We start from the raw sequence: 15,855 nt of genomic DNA, 5'->3' as shown, positions 1-15,855 counted from the left end.
AATCAAGAGTCATTCCTACAATCAATTAAAAAGTCATTTAAGAGGGCAGTGTAAGACAATCTCAGTAGCACCTCCAGTATGACTGTGCTGAGCTTAATGACTTGGGAGTATTAAATTTTGCCTGAATTATTCCTTTAATGCTCTGATGAGTTTGCCTTTTTCATAACACGGCAGACTAAAAGCTCTTGAGTCACAGGAAGCCTACTATTGCTGAAGGGCCTAATGAAGAGTTAACAGCTTTAAAGGAAGGTGCATAATACCTGTTGAGTCAAGACAGAAGACAGCTAAGACAAATCCAGCCATGCTGTGTACAAATTTTAGGAAAGTGAGCAAAAAGCAAGAAGACTTGAAATACAGCTGACAAAAGGACACATCGATTTTTACAGAGTCTCAGCATGCTGTAAAGAGAGGCGTGCCGCACAACCACAGGCTCCTTCCCAGGAGCCATTCCAGGCAGGATAGTCTCTGTGGCTTTACTGAAGTTCTGCTTGTCCTTTGGTGCTGCTATTCTGAGAAGTCATTAATGCATCGACTACGACTTCAAAGGATGAAAACTTGAGGAGGTTTGGCAACTCATGGCCGCCTCTACTCTTCTTACAGTATTAATGATCAGCTTTAAACTTCTAGAATTTAGGAGAGAAAGTACATCCACACACCCCTTACCATATTAAGCCTGAGACTATGGATGGGATTTCTATTTAGTTATCCACAGGAACTTCAGCAGGGTCTATGAGAATGCTTAGAGTGCACCCCCTGTAGGCTGCCCCCGTAAGCAGTGCTGACTCACCACGGTGGTGTGATGGGAGGGTTTTGACTAGAATTTGATTGACTGGTTCATATGAAAGGGGTGGTATGATCTGCCTCAAATGCTGCAGCTTTTCTGCCCAGTTATTAAGTGAATTACAGTGATTACAGCAAACCGCACATCAGTCCTGCCCAGAGAGCTGAGACCCCACCTGCCTATATAATAAGAGGGTTTGCAGGAGGCGAAGAGAGTGAGAGTGTGTGGCGTAACTCCATACCAGCTGCTTCTTTTTTTTTAATATTAAAAAAAAAAGCAACATTTCCAGTTAACGGACAAGCCAAGCAGCCAGCCAAAGATAAGAGCTGTAAGTATTAAGGTCTGTTGTGCAAGCTGTTAGAAACTCGGAACAAAGGTGAAAGACTTACAAAACAAGGCAAACTGCATCAAACTGGAATGGCTGTGGCAGGACGCATGTCAGCCAGGTTATGCAGCCAAGAGAATGGCCCTGGCAAAGGTAGGCAGGTTGCGGACAATCGGGTCATTGTGCTGTGTTTAGGTGGCACTTCCGTTGTCATGGTAGTGCTACTGAATGGGTTTTGTTTTAAGTTGTAGTGGGGGCACACTGAGTGTGGGGATGAATAAAGTTCAGAGAGAGTAACTTGAAAACCTTTCCCTCAGTTATCACAAGGTGTCCAGCCTAGCTGCCTGATAGATGATGCCTGCTTCCCACTACTGTCCTGTTTTCTTGCAAAGGTGGGTTATAATGTCATTAATGGGTGATGACTACCGAGGAAACTGGAACATCTACAATTGGATTTCAGGAAATCTGAGGAATCTTCATTCAGCACTTGCAGGAAAATCACAGCTAGCATACATTCATACTCGGTTATAGCATATTCGTGACTGACTGATGGGTTGCATGATTGTATGAGACCTCGCTCTGTGATCATCAGGCTGTTAGTTTTATTCAGTTATTTGTAGGAGACTTGGATTGTTACTGAGGGAATCTTGACCAAATAGGCTGCCCTACTCGTAGCCCCCGTTTTTTCTCCTGCCTTCAGTCTGTGAGTTCATGGCTATATTTTTTTAACACTCTGTGGCACTATATTTATTTCCTGTGTTCTTGGAAGTTCCCACTTGTCCTTGGGATGTCCTGTCTGTGGTCTTGTTTTGTAGGAAGCCAAGCCTTGTGACCCTATAAATGTGTTAGTTGCTGCAGGGGCTCTGCAAGAAAGGCTATTTGGCTGTTAAAGGAAGTTTCTTTGTGGGTCAGCAGCTCAGGAGGAAGTGGCTTGGTCACTTTGAATTATTCCCCCACCCCTACCGAATTAGATCAAAACGTTTAAGAGCTGTCACATCTCACTGGAGGCAGCAGTCTGCTGATAAACAGGACACTTGGAGGTTACAAGATATTCTGCGGTAAAACGCTTAGCAAGAGGAGCAGCTGCCACACAGGAGGACACCAGTGAGAAGAATCGGAGCGGTACAAAACAAGGCAAGGAAGCATTTTTGCAGCAGCCAAGGATTAAGAGGAGCTGTGGGTTGCTCAACCGAACAAGTTTTCTTGTGAGTCAGGATAATTAGAGAGCTGGGGGAGTGTGTGGCCATGATAAACCACACAAAGGCTTCCATCTGCTATAGAACAAGTTTATGAGACATATAAATCCTGCCGCCACAGGCGAATGCAGTGATTCCACTTGGCAAGGCCTGCCTGCTTTTCTGTGACATGGCTAAATGCATCTGCTTTTCAGCTAGATTAATCTGCATCAAGGCCACAATGAGCAGTAATGCAGAAGTGTTTGCTACTGGGGATGAACAATGCTAACGGCCTTTTGATTATGCAAGGGAGGTGATCTGTGATGCTCAGATCTTTGTTCATGGCAGGAAATGGACAGCATGCACCTTATTGGCCAAGTATACTAATGTGTTCTAGGAATTTTGCTTTTTAGAATTGACATAGAAGAACAACACAAAATACAAAAAGATAAATCTATTATCTAATTCAGCATGCAAGGACAAATTTAAATATAAAATCTAATGCAGCAATGCAATGACTGAACAAAATATAGAGAGATATAATGGGATAAGCCCGAGTACTTGGGCTTAGTGTGTGTGTGTATTTGCTGTTAGAATATATAGATATATATAATGAGAGAGACACACGAGTAGGATTGTGGGGGCAGCCTCTGATCAGTGACTGATTAGTTACTCTTGTTAGACAGGACTGTTGGTTTTGAGGGTCTGCAGTCTGATACACAGGTGTTTCAGTTCAGGTGGCTTCTAATCTGGAGTCTCCTTTCAGAGGAATATGTGGTCATTCAGAAGGCTCATTAGAGAAAGAGGGAAACTGTTAATCATTTCGAGTGGAAACACCGTAGGTACTTGAATGTTTTTCTTCTCAGTATCTTGATGTGGCACTCGGTGCCACTGCTCTGCTGCCAAGGTGCTTTCCTGTATATGGAAAAGTCATCTCAGAAAAAGGAGCGTTAGAATCATCAGATGGAAAGATTCTGTCATGGAATTGGACAGCCTAGCACCGACTCCACCATAGAATGGCTAAGAAGGGTAGGCGCCTACTTGGCAGAGGTCTCTAGGACTGTCACTGTTTCTCACTTTGTCTTTGACTTTCTCTTTTGCAGTTTTAATCTCCTACTTTATTAAATAGCTAATGGACAGATAATGTTGGCTGCCAGTTATGTTAATTAGTTTCTATTCTGTTTTTCTTTGTATTTTAACAAATCAGAATCTTTATATGTACTAATTTTGTATTTGGTAATTGGTATAATGTATACTTGCATTTTACCTTTGAATTTGTTCACAGCACTCTGTGACTGCACCCATTGAGTAGCACTATACAAAAAAAGGTTGCATTGTATAGAAGCCTTAGGTCAGTGGACCTCTAGCCAAACGATTACATCAGTCTTAGCTTGGAGGGTTTATACTATTTTATAAGTCAGAGTGTGTCTAGTTACTCTAATAGATAGGTATCCATGACCTCTGGTCCACCAGACTGATTTAAGTTCCAGAGGCTTTCAAGTTACTCTAATGGGCTTAGTTCTTAGCTTGGCAGACTCCTAGTTGTTGGGCACCTTCATGAGGGAAAGCCTCTAGACATTTGAACCAGATTCAGTTCAATGTCCACTTATATTTATAAGTAGCCACTCAGGGGGCAGTAATTACTTCCAGGAAGACAAGAGCCTTTACCCAAAGGCACTCTAGCCATCCTGGAGTCTCAGCAGACAGGAAGTAATAATTCAGAGGTCCCCCTCCTCAAACACCGCTATTTATTCTGATGGACAGGCTCCTGTGCTCCTAGTCAGACAGATAGGCAGGCAAGAGTCTTGGCACAAAGGGCAGCCAGATAGGAAATGGCAAATCACATGTGTCATCAATAAGAAAGGAAACGTATTAACTCTTAAGACGTTCTAAGTATGACTGACTAAACAGTAACTTTTGTTTTGTCTTTGTGTTTCAGCTATTGGCAGAGTGAGGAACTATGGCTGCCTTGAAATGTGCTTTTTTCCTGATTTGTATCATCTCCATGGCATCTGCTGTCACTCCTGGGTGTAAAATTCGAATCACAAGCAAGGGTCTTGAATATTGTAAGAATACTACTGTGTGAAATTCAGCCAGCACTAGGATCATATCTCAGTCTGGCTGCTGCTTAAGTTTAGTCTGCACTTTTGCGTATGCCTGCTTGGGTTCTCCTGTGACATCCTAAAGCTGTGTGTGTTAGGTCAATTGGCCACTCTTAATTTGCTTTCCATGAGTGAGTGTGTGTCTGTTCATGAATGAGCTCTGTGATGCACTGGCCTCTTAATCAGAACTGGTTCATGCCTTGCACTCAGTGCTGCCAGGATAGGCTCTGATCCTTGTAACCTTAAACAAGATAATTGGGTTAGAAGATGAGGGAATGAATTTCATTGTGGTTGTCTGAGGAGGACCCTGCTCTGCATTTTCTGAACAGTGTTTTCAGGTCTCTTTTGCCACTATTTCTTCTCTAGCTGTCTAATAATGTATAGTAGTGAAGTATTAACAGCTGTCACTGTATTGTACTCATGGACACACATTTAGTACATACACCTGGATGGTCTGTCCAATCAAATGTGCCCAAGGCTACTAACATCTAAACAAAATATGGGCTTCTGTGTTAAATCCAGTAAGATTGGCTTCTGACATCTGACTGTGTCTTTTCACAGTGAGGCAGGAAAGCCTGAAGTTTGTGGAGGAGGAGCTAGAGAACATTCACATCCCTGATATGTCTGGAAGGGAAGGCCGATTCTCATACTCTATAAAAGAGTGAGTGTTGATATTTTAGTGATATGTTTCCTTGATCTCTTACTTTTGTGTCTCTGTCTTTTTCCTCTTTAAGTTTGATCTTGTCCCTCATCCTGCCTGTACCCCAGGATTCTCACATTCCAGACACAAGTGCCAGTAGTACACTATCCATTAACAAGTCTTACTGGTATAACTGACTGGTTAATTTACTTATGTTGTACACCTAACTCTAGGGTGAAGATCACAGAATTGAACATCACATATTCAGACCTGCATTTTCAGCCGGATTTCGGCATCGTCTTTGAGGTGCAAAACTCTTCCATCAGCCTCACCTTCAAGCGTCAGATCCTCTACTGGCTCTTGTGAGTTTTTATTGCTGACTCAGTTAATCTGTTACTGTAGTAGATTGAACATTGCACGACTGTCCTTCATGGCAGGTGTACAGGAGAGAGAGTTCATATTCTCTGAAATTTAACAGCCTGTGCAGTGATCCTGTGCTTTATACATAGTGCTATCTCATCTTCAAGCTGAAACAGTTGAATTGTGAGACTCTCAGTACTGTGTAAATCTGTTACGTGTGACAATCAGTCCACTTTGGATGTTTCTTGTGGGCCAATAAAACATCCTCCTTCTTGTTCTCTTAGTCAAGATGTTGGTTCTATCAATGCATCCGCTGAGGGGGTCAACATACATACAGCTGTCAGGCTGTCTAAGGACAAAGCTGGCCGTCTAAAGATATCCAACATCATCTGTGATGCATCAATCTCCAAAATGCGTGCTAAATTCTCTGGTACTATGAGGTAGGAAAGAAAAGTGTTATTTTTTATTTTATCCTAATATATGTTCATTTCTAGTAGATTCGTGAAGTTGCCTGGATGTCAGTAGTAAAAAATGCAAGTATGCAAGGCAAAGTACAGAAAGGGGAAAGGCACTGGGACAGGCAGAAGGGGTAGATATAAACAATGGGCAGACAGCCAAGTGAAGCAGTACCATAAGGGGAAAGGAATGGTGAAAGTTACACAAAGATGTAAATTTGAGGTATACTGTATGTATAGTATGTGACAGCAGTGGAATGTTTTGAAAGAGAAGATTATGCGTTAGCATAAGACTGAGAAAAGGGTCAGATATATTTCCAGAATTAAAGAGAATGGAGATATTCCTTGGATAAGAATCTACACTAGAATAGCGAAATCCTAGGTGACAAACATCTCAGTTTAGAATGATTCTATACATAGGCTGTTAATGTGATAGGGAGAAGACAGGGGGCTGACAAAAAGAAGACTAGCTAGAGGGAAGTGAGCACTTGGATATGAGATACTGTACGGAATTGGGACATTGGTCTATACAGACAAGGGGTAGACATTTCTGCAGTGTGAAGAAAGATATGACAGAGGGAAAGCTGACCATCTGCTCTAATGCTTTCTTTCCTTGCAGCAAGGTATACAACATCCTCGCCTCTTTCATCACCACAGGCATGCGATTCATACTAAACCAGCAGGTATGTAACTCTAGCTCTGAGTGTGCTCCCATAGGAATGCTAAAGAGTATAATTAGGATAACAAAATTTAAACAAGTCAGTGTGTTTATCAGCTTGGCCTTCACTTTTTTGGCTAGTAATTTCAAATGAAAGAACTGAAAGCTCTAACAATAAGGAGTGGAGAGTTGTAGGTGCAGGACATTAATGTCTGTGCTGTCACTGGCCACTTTTTAGGGCTGTAATGACTTTGAGGTCAGCTCTGCTCCTGCAGTACTTGTTAAGGTGACATGTTTGAGTTGTTTTTTTTTTCAGATCTGTCCAGTGCTCAACAATGCAGGAACAGTGCTGTTAAATTCTCTCTTGGACACTGTGCCTGGTGAGTGTCCACTTCTATTCTGTTTCACATACCATAGTTAACCAGATTTTGTCCAGCACCATGTGTGTTTATGGCCCAGAATAGAAAGAGTGGGCTGGTCTTACACAAACTCACATAATGTAATAAAGTGTCACAGCAAAGGCATTTATAGCCATGTTATACTCTGCAGAAATAAGAATATTGATTTCCATTGTAGTGCATTTTCAAAAATAGGAAGCAGAGAGTCAGGTTCAAAGCAGATTCTGCTGGATCCATAAGTATCAACAGCCATAACAGTCAAACACAACGCAACTTTGTCTCTTTTAATTCTCTTCCAGTCCAGGCACAAGTTGACAACTATGTTGGAATTGACTATTCCCTCCTCAGTAACCCTATTGTGACCTCAGAGAACCTAGACATGGACTTCATGGTAAGCATGTACCTCCTCCTCCAAAACCACAGCACCAGGTTGTCACACTCTGTTCCTGGAACAGTGGATGCCTGTCTTTAGTCTAAACAATTTTTAAATTAGAAGACTGTTAGTGCTGTTAATGGAATATACTTGGGGTGGCAGGGGTCATTGTTGCTGCATTATAGCTTTGGCCCTATAAGTCTGGAGTCTGCACAGTTCTCCCTGTGCTGTGTTGCTTTCTGAGACCACGCTGGTTTCCTAAAACATTCATTGTTTCAGGTTAATTAGTGGCTGTAAATTGACACTGTATGGTGTGTGGGAGTGTGCCTTGAAATGAATACTGGTTTGGTGTTTGATTGTACCCAATTTTTCCAGTTCCAGCCCCTGTGACCCTGAATAAAATGAATCAGCTCTCAGAATGGATGGATGTATGGATAGATGGAATGAAACCTTGTAAATATTGAGAACCTTCAAGTTCCTTGATTTATTCGTAGAGAGATGTTTTTGGTGCATGTTCTCTCCGTGTCTGCGTGGGTTTCCTCCGGGTACTCCGGTTTCCTCCCACAGTCCAAAGACATGCAGGTTAGGTGCATTGGCGATTCTAAATTGTCCCTAGTGTGTGCTGTGTGCTGTGTGTGTGTGTGTGTGCCCTGCGGTGAGCTGGCACCCTGCCCGGGGTTTGTTTCCTGCCTTGCGCCCTGTGTTGGCTGGGTTTGGCTCCAGCAGATCCCCGTGACCCTGTAATTAGGATATAGCAGGTTGGATAATGGAATGATGGAGATGATTTTGGAGGGCATGCTAACAAATGCGCAGCAGCAAAAGGGCACAATGGCAAGTATATGCTGGAAAAAATTAAGGCACCAATAAATACATAAAACTACTGGGTTGCTCTTTCCATCTTGGACAATCATTGTGTAGAAAAGTATGAGAATGTCATCCAGTGTATACTTACATAAACAATGAAAAGGGTCCCCTGCACTCAAAAATGTTACAAGCTTTAACTTTGGCGCCTTGTAATGACATATCACTTTTGAAAGCCTTATAGATATTTTCCTGTCCAGAGCTAGAGGTGTCTAAATCAAGATAAGTCCAGCTATATTGTTGGTTGCAACAGTTAATGCTGACGTGAGCCAGTGCCACTTTTAGACTTTTTGTGAAGGATTGCACATTATATGGGACCATACATTGCACAGTATTAGTTTGTATGTTTTTTGTTTTCTCTCCATTTGTTTAGTGTTTTTTTCCAATATACATTTTGTTTTTCCATGTTTTCTTTAAATTAGTTTTACAAAAAAGAACACCTTTACAGTGGAAACTCACAATTCATTATGGGCTCATGTATCATATTTGAAGTTATATTTCTATGTGTACTGCGTATGTTTATTTACTGTACTTTACTGTGCTTATTTATCACTGTGTGCACGTTGTCCCTGCCTGTTTGCTGCCATGTCAGATGTTGTGAGCTCATCTTGAACATGCCCGCTCAGTTCTTTTTTGGCTTAGGCCACAGGAATGTTTCTACTTTGGGCACTCTTTATTTTCAAACCTTTGTTCTACTAGTAGGTACTAATTTGATTTGTATTTTTCCATTTTTATAAACTCCAAATAGCACAAAGGCACAATCATGCTAAAAGCTGAACAGTGCTTCCAAAGGCCAGCTTACTGGCTGTAAAATGAAAAACTGGAAAAACAAGGTAAAATGTAGGCAAACGTAGCAGTTAGAAGTGAGGCAAAAAAATGTAATTTTGGACTTGAAATCTGTTGACAAACTGTGATGAAGATTTGAGGTCACTTTTTTTGAATAGCTTTGATTTTTCCTCTCTTCTAAGAAGCCCAAATTTGTTATGTACTTGCTGTCTTTGGTGTGGTGTCTCCGATGTCAGCTCTAAAGACTGTAATTAGTGGCCAAGCACCAAAATGGTTAAGCCATAATAATGTGTGAAGTTTTGGTTCATTTTTTCCAGTCTTCCACCAGTTTAAAATCACAGTCCTGTTACTATAGATACATTAATATCTGAAATGTGCATTTTATCACTGTTCTAACTCTTTTTTTATAGTGGTCAAATGGTACTCCTCATTAGGCAGTTTGCAGTTTGACTTCTGGCTGGAGTATGTCTCAGTGTTCATTTTTAGACAGCAGTTTTTAGTAATCATGCTGATTTTCCAGAAACTCATATACAGTGCTGCGTAAATACTTCATGGAATTAGTAGCTGTATTTCCTTCAGTTATAAGTTGTGAGCTACACTTCATAAATGACAGGATAAGTGCGTTGGTTATATCGTCAAGTTCTGTGGTAATTTGGCACCTCTTTCAGATACCTAAACACACTAGAAGAGGTAAACATCACTCCTACAGCTGATGATTATGAACAGGATAAGGGAGTGAAGTATGGCCAGGATTCCCCATCATCTGGCCCCTGACAAGCTCAACATAGTAGTACCACTTATGAGCATAGGATGTAGATGACCAATGAAGTCAAGAGTTTAAGAAGGAGAAGTTTGAAGAAAGCAGATTTCCAAACAGGAATGGAAATAGAGTCAACAGACCTCCAACAGAAGGCTAAGGCTTTCTTAATAGCCATTGTAACCAATGTAAGAAGCCTCATCTGGAGGGAAGAAAGAGAGAGAAAAGAATTTCAGGGGAAAATGGAATTTTAATGGATAAAATGGAGGATAGAAAGGCAGCTACAGAGAGCCAAAAGGTAGATACTAATGGGCATTCCCAGAACATATGTAGAAGGGTACCTGGAGTCTTCAATGAAAAGAGATGACAAGCAGGATCATTAGTCAAGTCCATAACAAAGCAGATTCTGGTGTTAAGTACAAAAGATGTACACAAATTGTAGATCAAAATTTTAGGAAGAATCAGGAATATGTCTGAAAACATTTATCTACAAATGGATGGAGTATGAGGGAGGCTATGCTGCTACACTGAAATAGATGGTATAGGATCATAGGACGCCTGGCAAAGGATAGAGTATAATGCAGCAACTGGTTTCAAAGGGGGGAGTCAAAAAGGAGATTTTTAAAGGGGATGATGTGGTTGAGGCAAAAACAATGAGACAACAGGCGCGTTAGGAACAGATCATAGTTTTAGATAAAAGAATAAGGAGAAAGATGGAATGGAAAATTTGGACCTCAAAGACTGGAATATGTGGAGCCCTGACTCATCAAAAATATCTCCTAATGTCTGGATGCTACAAGATGACCAAGATGGGATGGGAAGGCAATGGGATTGCTGTCAGTTCATAAAGATAAATTATTGAAGAATGGGGTTTGTGAATGCCAAGAATGGCAAGGATTCAGCCATTTTCCAACTTTGCATCAAGTTTCCACAGTGTAGCTTAATAGTGTCCCAAAATTTAGAAAGCGTGCCTTTATCTGAGTTTGGAGAAAGGGTGATTAGATTTGAATTTAGGGGTTGCAGTGTTGGATTTCATAACATGTCAGAGTGTAGGGGTAGGTCAGGTGGAAAAATCACCCAGGTTGGTGAAAGAGTAAATGCTCAACGTTAAAACTCTAGATTAGGCAGAGAGATAGATGGCTCTCTTTTTATTCCATAAAAAAGTGGGATAGCAGAGATTTAACATTAGACACAAACATTTTAGGAGGTAGAAGGGTCAATATTGCACTTACAAAGTAATACAGAGGTAATAACTACCAACTGTGATTTAAATGACAGAGGAGGGAATGATGAAGATGCAAGAGAGTCCTCGATCTTTTTAAAAATCTGCCTATAGTTAGTTGTGACTATGTCTGATAGGGAAGGAGAAATGTCAGTGCCCAAGTACTTAACTGAACTGGCCAGTGGGGTTTAGGAGAAGGGTATGGAAGGCCAGAGGGAGCATTTTCTACAAAGAGTAGTACATGATTCTCAAATAAGGATGTCTTGTGTAGGGAGCTCTGTGCAATAACTGGTGTAATCAACTCACATGCTTTTAAAACAGCTAAAATAGGCTTGAGAGAGAGATTAAAAAGTAAAGGGAATAAGGGAAATTCTGCTCAGCACCTTTGAAAATCTGTAAAGGCTGCGAAATATGTCTTTATACAGGGTGAGTCAAAATTGTGTTAACATTTTAATGGTGGAAACAATTTATTCACAAAACAAACGTCATATGTGCAAGATGATTTACAGGAATGTCTCTACCTGTTGGCCATCATGTTCAACACACAAAAACCAAAGAGCAACAGTACCATTTAAAGCCCAGACACACATTTTGCGGGGAATAGATGATACTACAGCCCGTACTCTATCCTTCAAGTCATTGATATCATGAACTTTCCTGCTTTATGCGCGCTCCTTCACCATACCCCATAACCAGGAATCACAGGGTGTCAAATCAGGGGAGTGTGGTAGCCCATGGCAATGGTCCACTATGACCTATCCATCGACCTGGAAAGGTATGGTCGAGATAAAAATAATCCATTAGTGTTAACATAATTTTGATTCTCCCTGTATATATATTAAAAATAATTTAGGCGGAAGGAGAAGAGTCTTCTTCTTTTGGCTGCTTCCGTTACGGGTTGCCACAGTGGATCATCTTCTTCCATATCTTTCTGTCCTCTACATCTTGCTCTGTCACACCCATCACCTGCATGTCCTCTCTCATCACATCCATAAACCTTCTCTTAGGCCGCCTTCTTTTCCTCTTCCCTGGCAGCTCTATCCTTAGCATCCTTCTCCTAATATACCCAGCATCTCTCCTCTGCACATGTCCAAACCAACGCAATCTCTCACCTCTCTGACTTTGTCTCCCAACCGTCCAACTTGAGCTGACCGTAACCGTTATTAATTAATGACTATTAATTAAATTGTCACAGAGGCCCGTAGCCTTTAGGACCTGATAGACATTTCATCCATTAAGGAACTTCAGGATTAAGAATTGTGACAGAGATGAGCCATTACTAGAGGTGTAGACTCCATGACATCACTTAACAAATGGATCAAAACTTCATATTGACGGGAGAACTTCAGACCAGAATCTCTACAAATATTCAACAGAATTTGAGTATTCAACATTCTTTTTTAACCTTGTGATGCGAAGATTTGATTTGTAATTCCTGCTCTCCAGCTCTGTGAATTTAGTGCTCAAAGATTTAACATACACCTCCAGTGGTTTACTCTTTCCATCCAGTAAGGAGGTGAGCTGTAGAGAATACTCCTTTTGCTATTCTGAGACTTCTTTTAATTCACTTAGAACTGTCCCAGTTTCTGTCTAGAAAATTAGCTGGAGAACATCATGCTTGGTTGCAAACATGTTTGCAATACAGGTAAAATTCCGTTATAACAAACTCCCAGGGACCTAAAAAATATTTTGTTGTAACGAATATTTTGTTGTAATGAGATTCTGTATTTGGCGGCACGGTGGCGCAGTGGGTAGCGCTGCTGCCTCGCAGTTAGGAGACCAGGGTTCGCTTCCCGGGTTCTCCCTGTGTGGAGTTTGCATTTTCTCCCCGTGTCTGCGTGGGTTTCCTCCGGGTGCTCCAGTTTCCTCCCACAGTCCAAAGACATGCAGGTTAGGTACATTGGCAATTCTAAATTGTCCCTAGTGTGTGCTTGGTGTGTGAGTATGTGTGCGTGCCCTGCGGTGGGCTGGCGCTCTGCCCAGGGTTTGTTTCCTGCCTTGCGCCCTGTGTTGGCTGGGATTGGCTCCAGCAGACCCCTGTGACCCTGTAGTTAGGATATAGCGGGTTGGATAATGGATGGATGGATGGAGATTCTGTATTTGTTGCTATAGTGCTTTATAACTTGTATCCAGGCATTTGCCGTCATTTCAGTAGCTTCTTTCGAGTTACTTTTAATCTCCTCCAGCCTACAAGTTAATCTGACAAGAATTTTTCTCAGCATTTCCTTGTGATGATACACTTTTAGGGTGTGAATGATGCCCAAATCCAATGGCTGAAGCGCTGCCGTGCAATTGGGTGGGAGGTATTCAAAGCGAACATTATCTGAATGTGGAAGCATGTTGTGGACAGCACAGTTATCATTCAGAAGCCGAATCATTATTTCTTCTTCATATTGTGAGGTTTCTGAACTCTTTTGAGACCCCCCACTCCCCACCCAATGGGAACGACACGCTGAAGTGCATCCTGAAGCGCGATTGCAGCGTCTGTGGAAGATTGTTTGTCCGTTGCTGGGGCAGAGAAATAGGAGGCTCACAGTACTGCAGTGAAGCCCCACAGAAGCAAATCATAAAAGATCGGGGTCGCGCTATAAGTCCCTGTTTTGCACCCCAAATCACGAGGCTTAGTCTCAGTACTTTAGCAAAACCAGCTTTATTCAGCTTGAAACAGGAACGGCACAGTTATTTATTGTAGCGGGATCTGCCACTCTGCTATACACAGACACAGCAGTCAGACAGGGTCGTGCAGGTCAGTGATCAAGTAATCCTGTTATCTGCATTTACAATTTACGTTCTCCTAACCTTGCATCGCCAGTCGAGATCTTTTCTGTTTACTTTGGCGGACAGACGCAGCATATCTGTGAGCCTACTATTGCCCCGTACAGACACGGAGATCGCACTTCGGGATGCTCTTCGGCTTGCTGTCTAGTTGGGGGAGGTCCCAAGAGAGTTTACAAACCTCGCATTTTCTTGAATGAGTGCTGCATTAATAGGAATGTTTCTTGAACGAGCATCACTGAACCACATAGAAACTGCTTTTTCGACATCTTCAAATGCAGCGGTTCGCATACGTTTGCAACCTGAGATTTTTCTACTTTTTTTTGTGCTGTCTTTCAAGAAAGTTGACAGTGTCGATGGCGAAATTCCAAATTCACTGGCAAAGTCTTTTTTCTTTTTGCAGCAATCGAGAGCTGCAAAAAATTAGTTTTTTTTCTAATATGAACTGTTATCGTTTTTCCGTGGCTGCCGTTTCTATAGGAGGGTGACAATGAGTTAAATTCCAATGGATGTTTTTCAAATGTTGATGATCAATAAGTAACAGGTATCACTGAAAACAAAAATAGCAACAAAAAAAAAAACTGTACGAGGAAAGTTCGAAGAAAGAAAAAAATTACAATGTTTGTGTTTGGGGATCGTTGTGCACAACTGAGCTGCGGCCACAGAACTAACTGCTCTCTGGATGATTCATTCAGGCATTTCAAGGTCTTTTGGGCACTTCGTTGTAATGAAAGTATCTGCTGAGTGTACTTCATAGTAACGAGATTTCTATAGACTCGTGTCATATGGGGAAGCTGTTGGGACCATAACCATACTTTGTTGTAATGAATTTTACCTGTATTTGTCTTATTTTAAGAAGCAATGCCTGCATATCTGTTGCACTGGCTTGTGAGTCTAGACTGTAGTTTCCTTGGGCCAGATGGCATAACCAGAGTCTAGAAGGTAATATGGTGCACTATAATATTAGGAGGTTTTTAATATGAAAAAGGGAAAAAGGAGAGTGGCACCACAGAGCAAGCAAAGCACACATCCATGCGCTTTTGAGAGTTACGTGATCTCTATTAAATACTTTTGTTATTTTTTCAGAAAACTCCTTCATATTAGTGAAACATGTTCTATTATTGTATTAGCCCATTTTGACTGTTCACTAACACACCTGTGATATTTGATACTTATATTTTATAATTGCTTTTTGTACACATAAAGACTGGTTGAACTGAATACTCCCGGGTGAATGTTCAACACAATATTAGCCTTATTCATTCTAGAAGTATTGTGCTCTCCGCACTCTTCAGATTGCTTTGCATTTCCTTAATATTTCCTACAAATTCTGGCATGCTACTGAATTTTTCACAATTTAATATGTTGAGAAGACTTAGGAAACAGGAATATTTGTGTTAGGTAATTAGACGCTACAAGAATAAGAGAAGGCACAGTCACTGTTGATGCAGCTTGGACAACTTGCCAGGTCAGTTTTGCAGTAAGGGCCGAAAAGGAACACTGAGAGCAACTGATTCACTAAAAGCCCAATTCCATACCGGAGGATGACAAGCAATGTGCGTCCACTGTTTAAAATGACAGCTCCTTTAAGAAAGAGAAACCATGGCCTGTGGTTTTCTGTTAAAATAGTGCATTCAGATTGACATTATGTGCTACATCACCACAATTTTGGGTTGGGAATTTTGCTAATAGTTTGGAAAGTGAGATTCTAAAAATGCGAACATCCTTTGTTCTCAGTATGATCAGAGTTTTGAAAATACAGAAAACCATTATTGTGTGTTTAAATGTATTTTATGAAAATCTAACATTTCTATTATTGCAAATGAAGTTAAAGGCTGCATTTATTTGAAGTTATTTTGTGTTCTAAAGTTAAACTTATAATTTGCCTCTTATAAATTAAAAAAAGTACATATTCTGTCCTGGCATTTTCTAATGGAAGCAACAAGGCATGACCAGAAAACAAAAGCCAATAAACTTACCAAATATGTCACATTGAAATGGTGAAAGTTTCAGTATTAAGAAAACATGCCTTCCATGTTTCTGATGCATATTATTGACAATGATTTGGATCTGGAAATCATCATTTTATTACATATTTCTGGCACTGTTTTTCTTGAGGTAAGGATATACTTCCTATTCACTTGTATGACAGTAGTAGCTTTTGTGGGAGGAGTTCACACATAAATA

At 41.0% G+C, this 15,855-nt stretch overlaps 1 protein-coding gene across 5 annotated transcripts in view; it reads left to right on the top strand.

Moving 5' to 3' along the window:
• The first annotated feature begins 953 nt into the window (after positions 1–953).
• The window catches only part of pltp (phospholipid transfer protein), a 33,808-nt gene continuing 18,906 nt past the window's right edge, over positions 954–15,855 (top strand). The window contains exons 1-8 of one of the 5 annotated variants that reach the window (XM_028811975.2): positions 954–1,109; positions 4,221–4,347; positions 4,945–5,044; positions 5,257–5,385; positions 5,668–5,823; positions 6,458–6,521; positions 6,813–6,876; positions 7,194–7,285. In XM_028811975.2, coding sequence (XP_028667808.1) covers positions 4,242–4,347; positions 4,945–5,044; positions 5,257–5,385; positions 5,668–5,823; positions 6,458–6,521; positions 6,813–6,876; positions 7,194–7,285 — 711 coding nt within the window. In that variant the 5' untranslated portion in view covers positions 954–1,109; positions 4,221–4,241. Of the gene's footprint in view, positions 1,110–1,146; positions 1,260–1,421; positions 1,499–1,999; positions 2,241–2,290; positions 2,312–4,220; positions 4,348–4,944; positions 5,045–5,256; positions 5,386–5,667; positions 5,824–6,457; positions 6,522–6,812; positions 6,877–7,193; positions 7,286–15,855 lie in introns of those variants that run through there. The other 4 variants (XM_028811976.2, XM_028811977.2, XM_028811973.2 and 1 more) reach the window with 4 other exon arrangements.

Source organism: Erpetoichthys calabaricus, chromosome 10, assembly GCF_900747795.2.
Source record: "Erpetoichthys calabaricus chromosome 10, fErpCal1.3, whole genome shotgun sequence".
Lineage (NCBI taxonomy): Eukaryota > Metazoa > Chordata > Cladistia > Polypteriformes > Polypteridae > Erpetoichthys > Erpetoichthys calabaricus.
The sequence above is the reverse complement of the archived record's forward strand: the minus strand, read 5'-3'. Positions and strand labels throughout refer to the sequence as shown.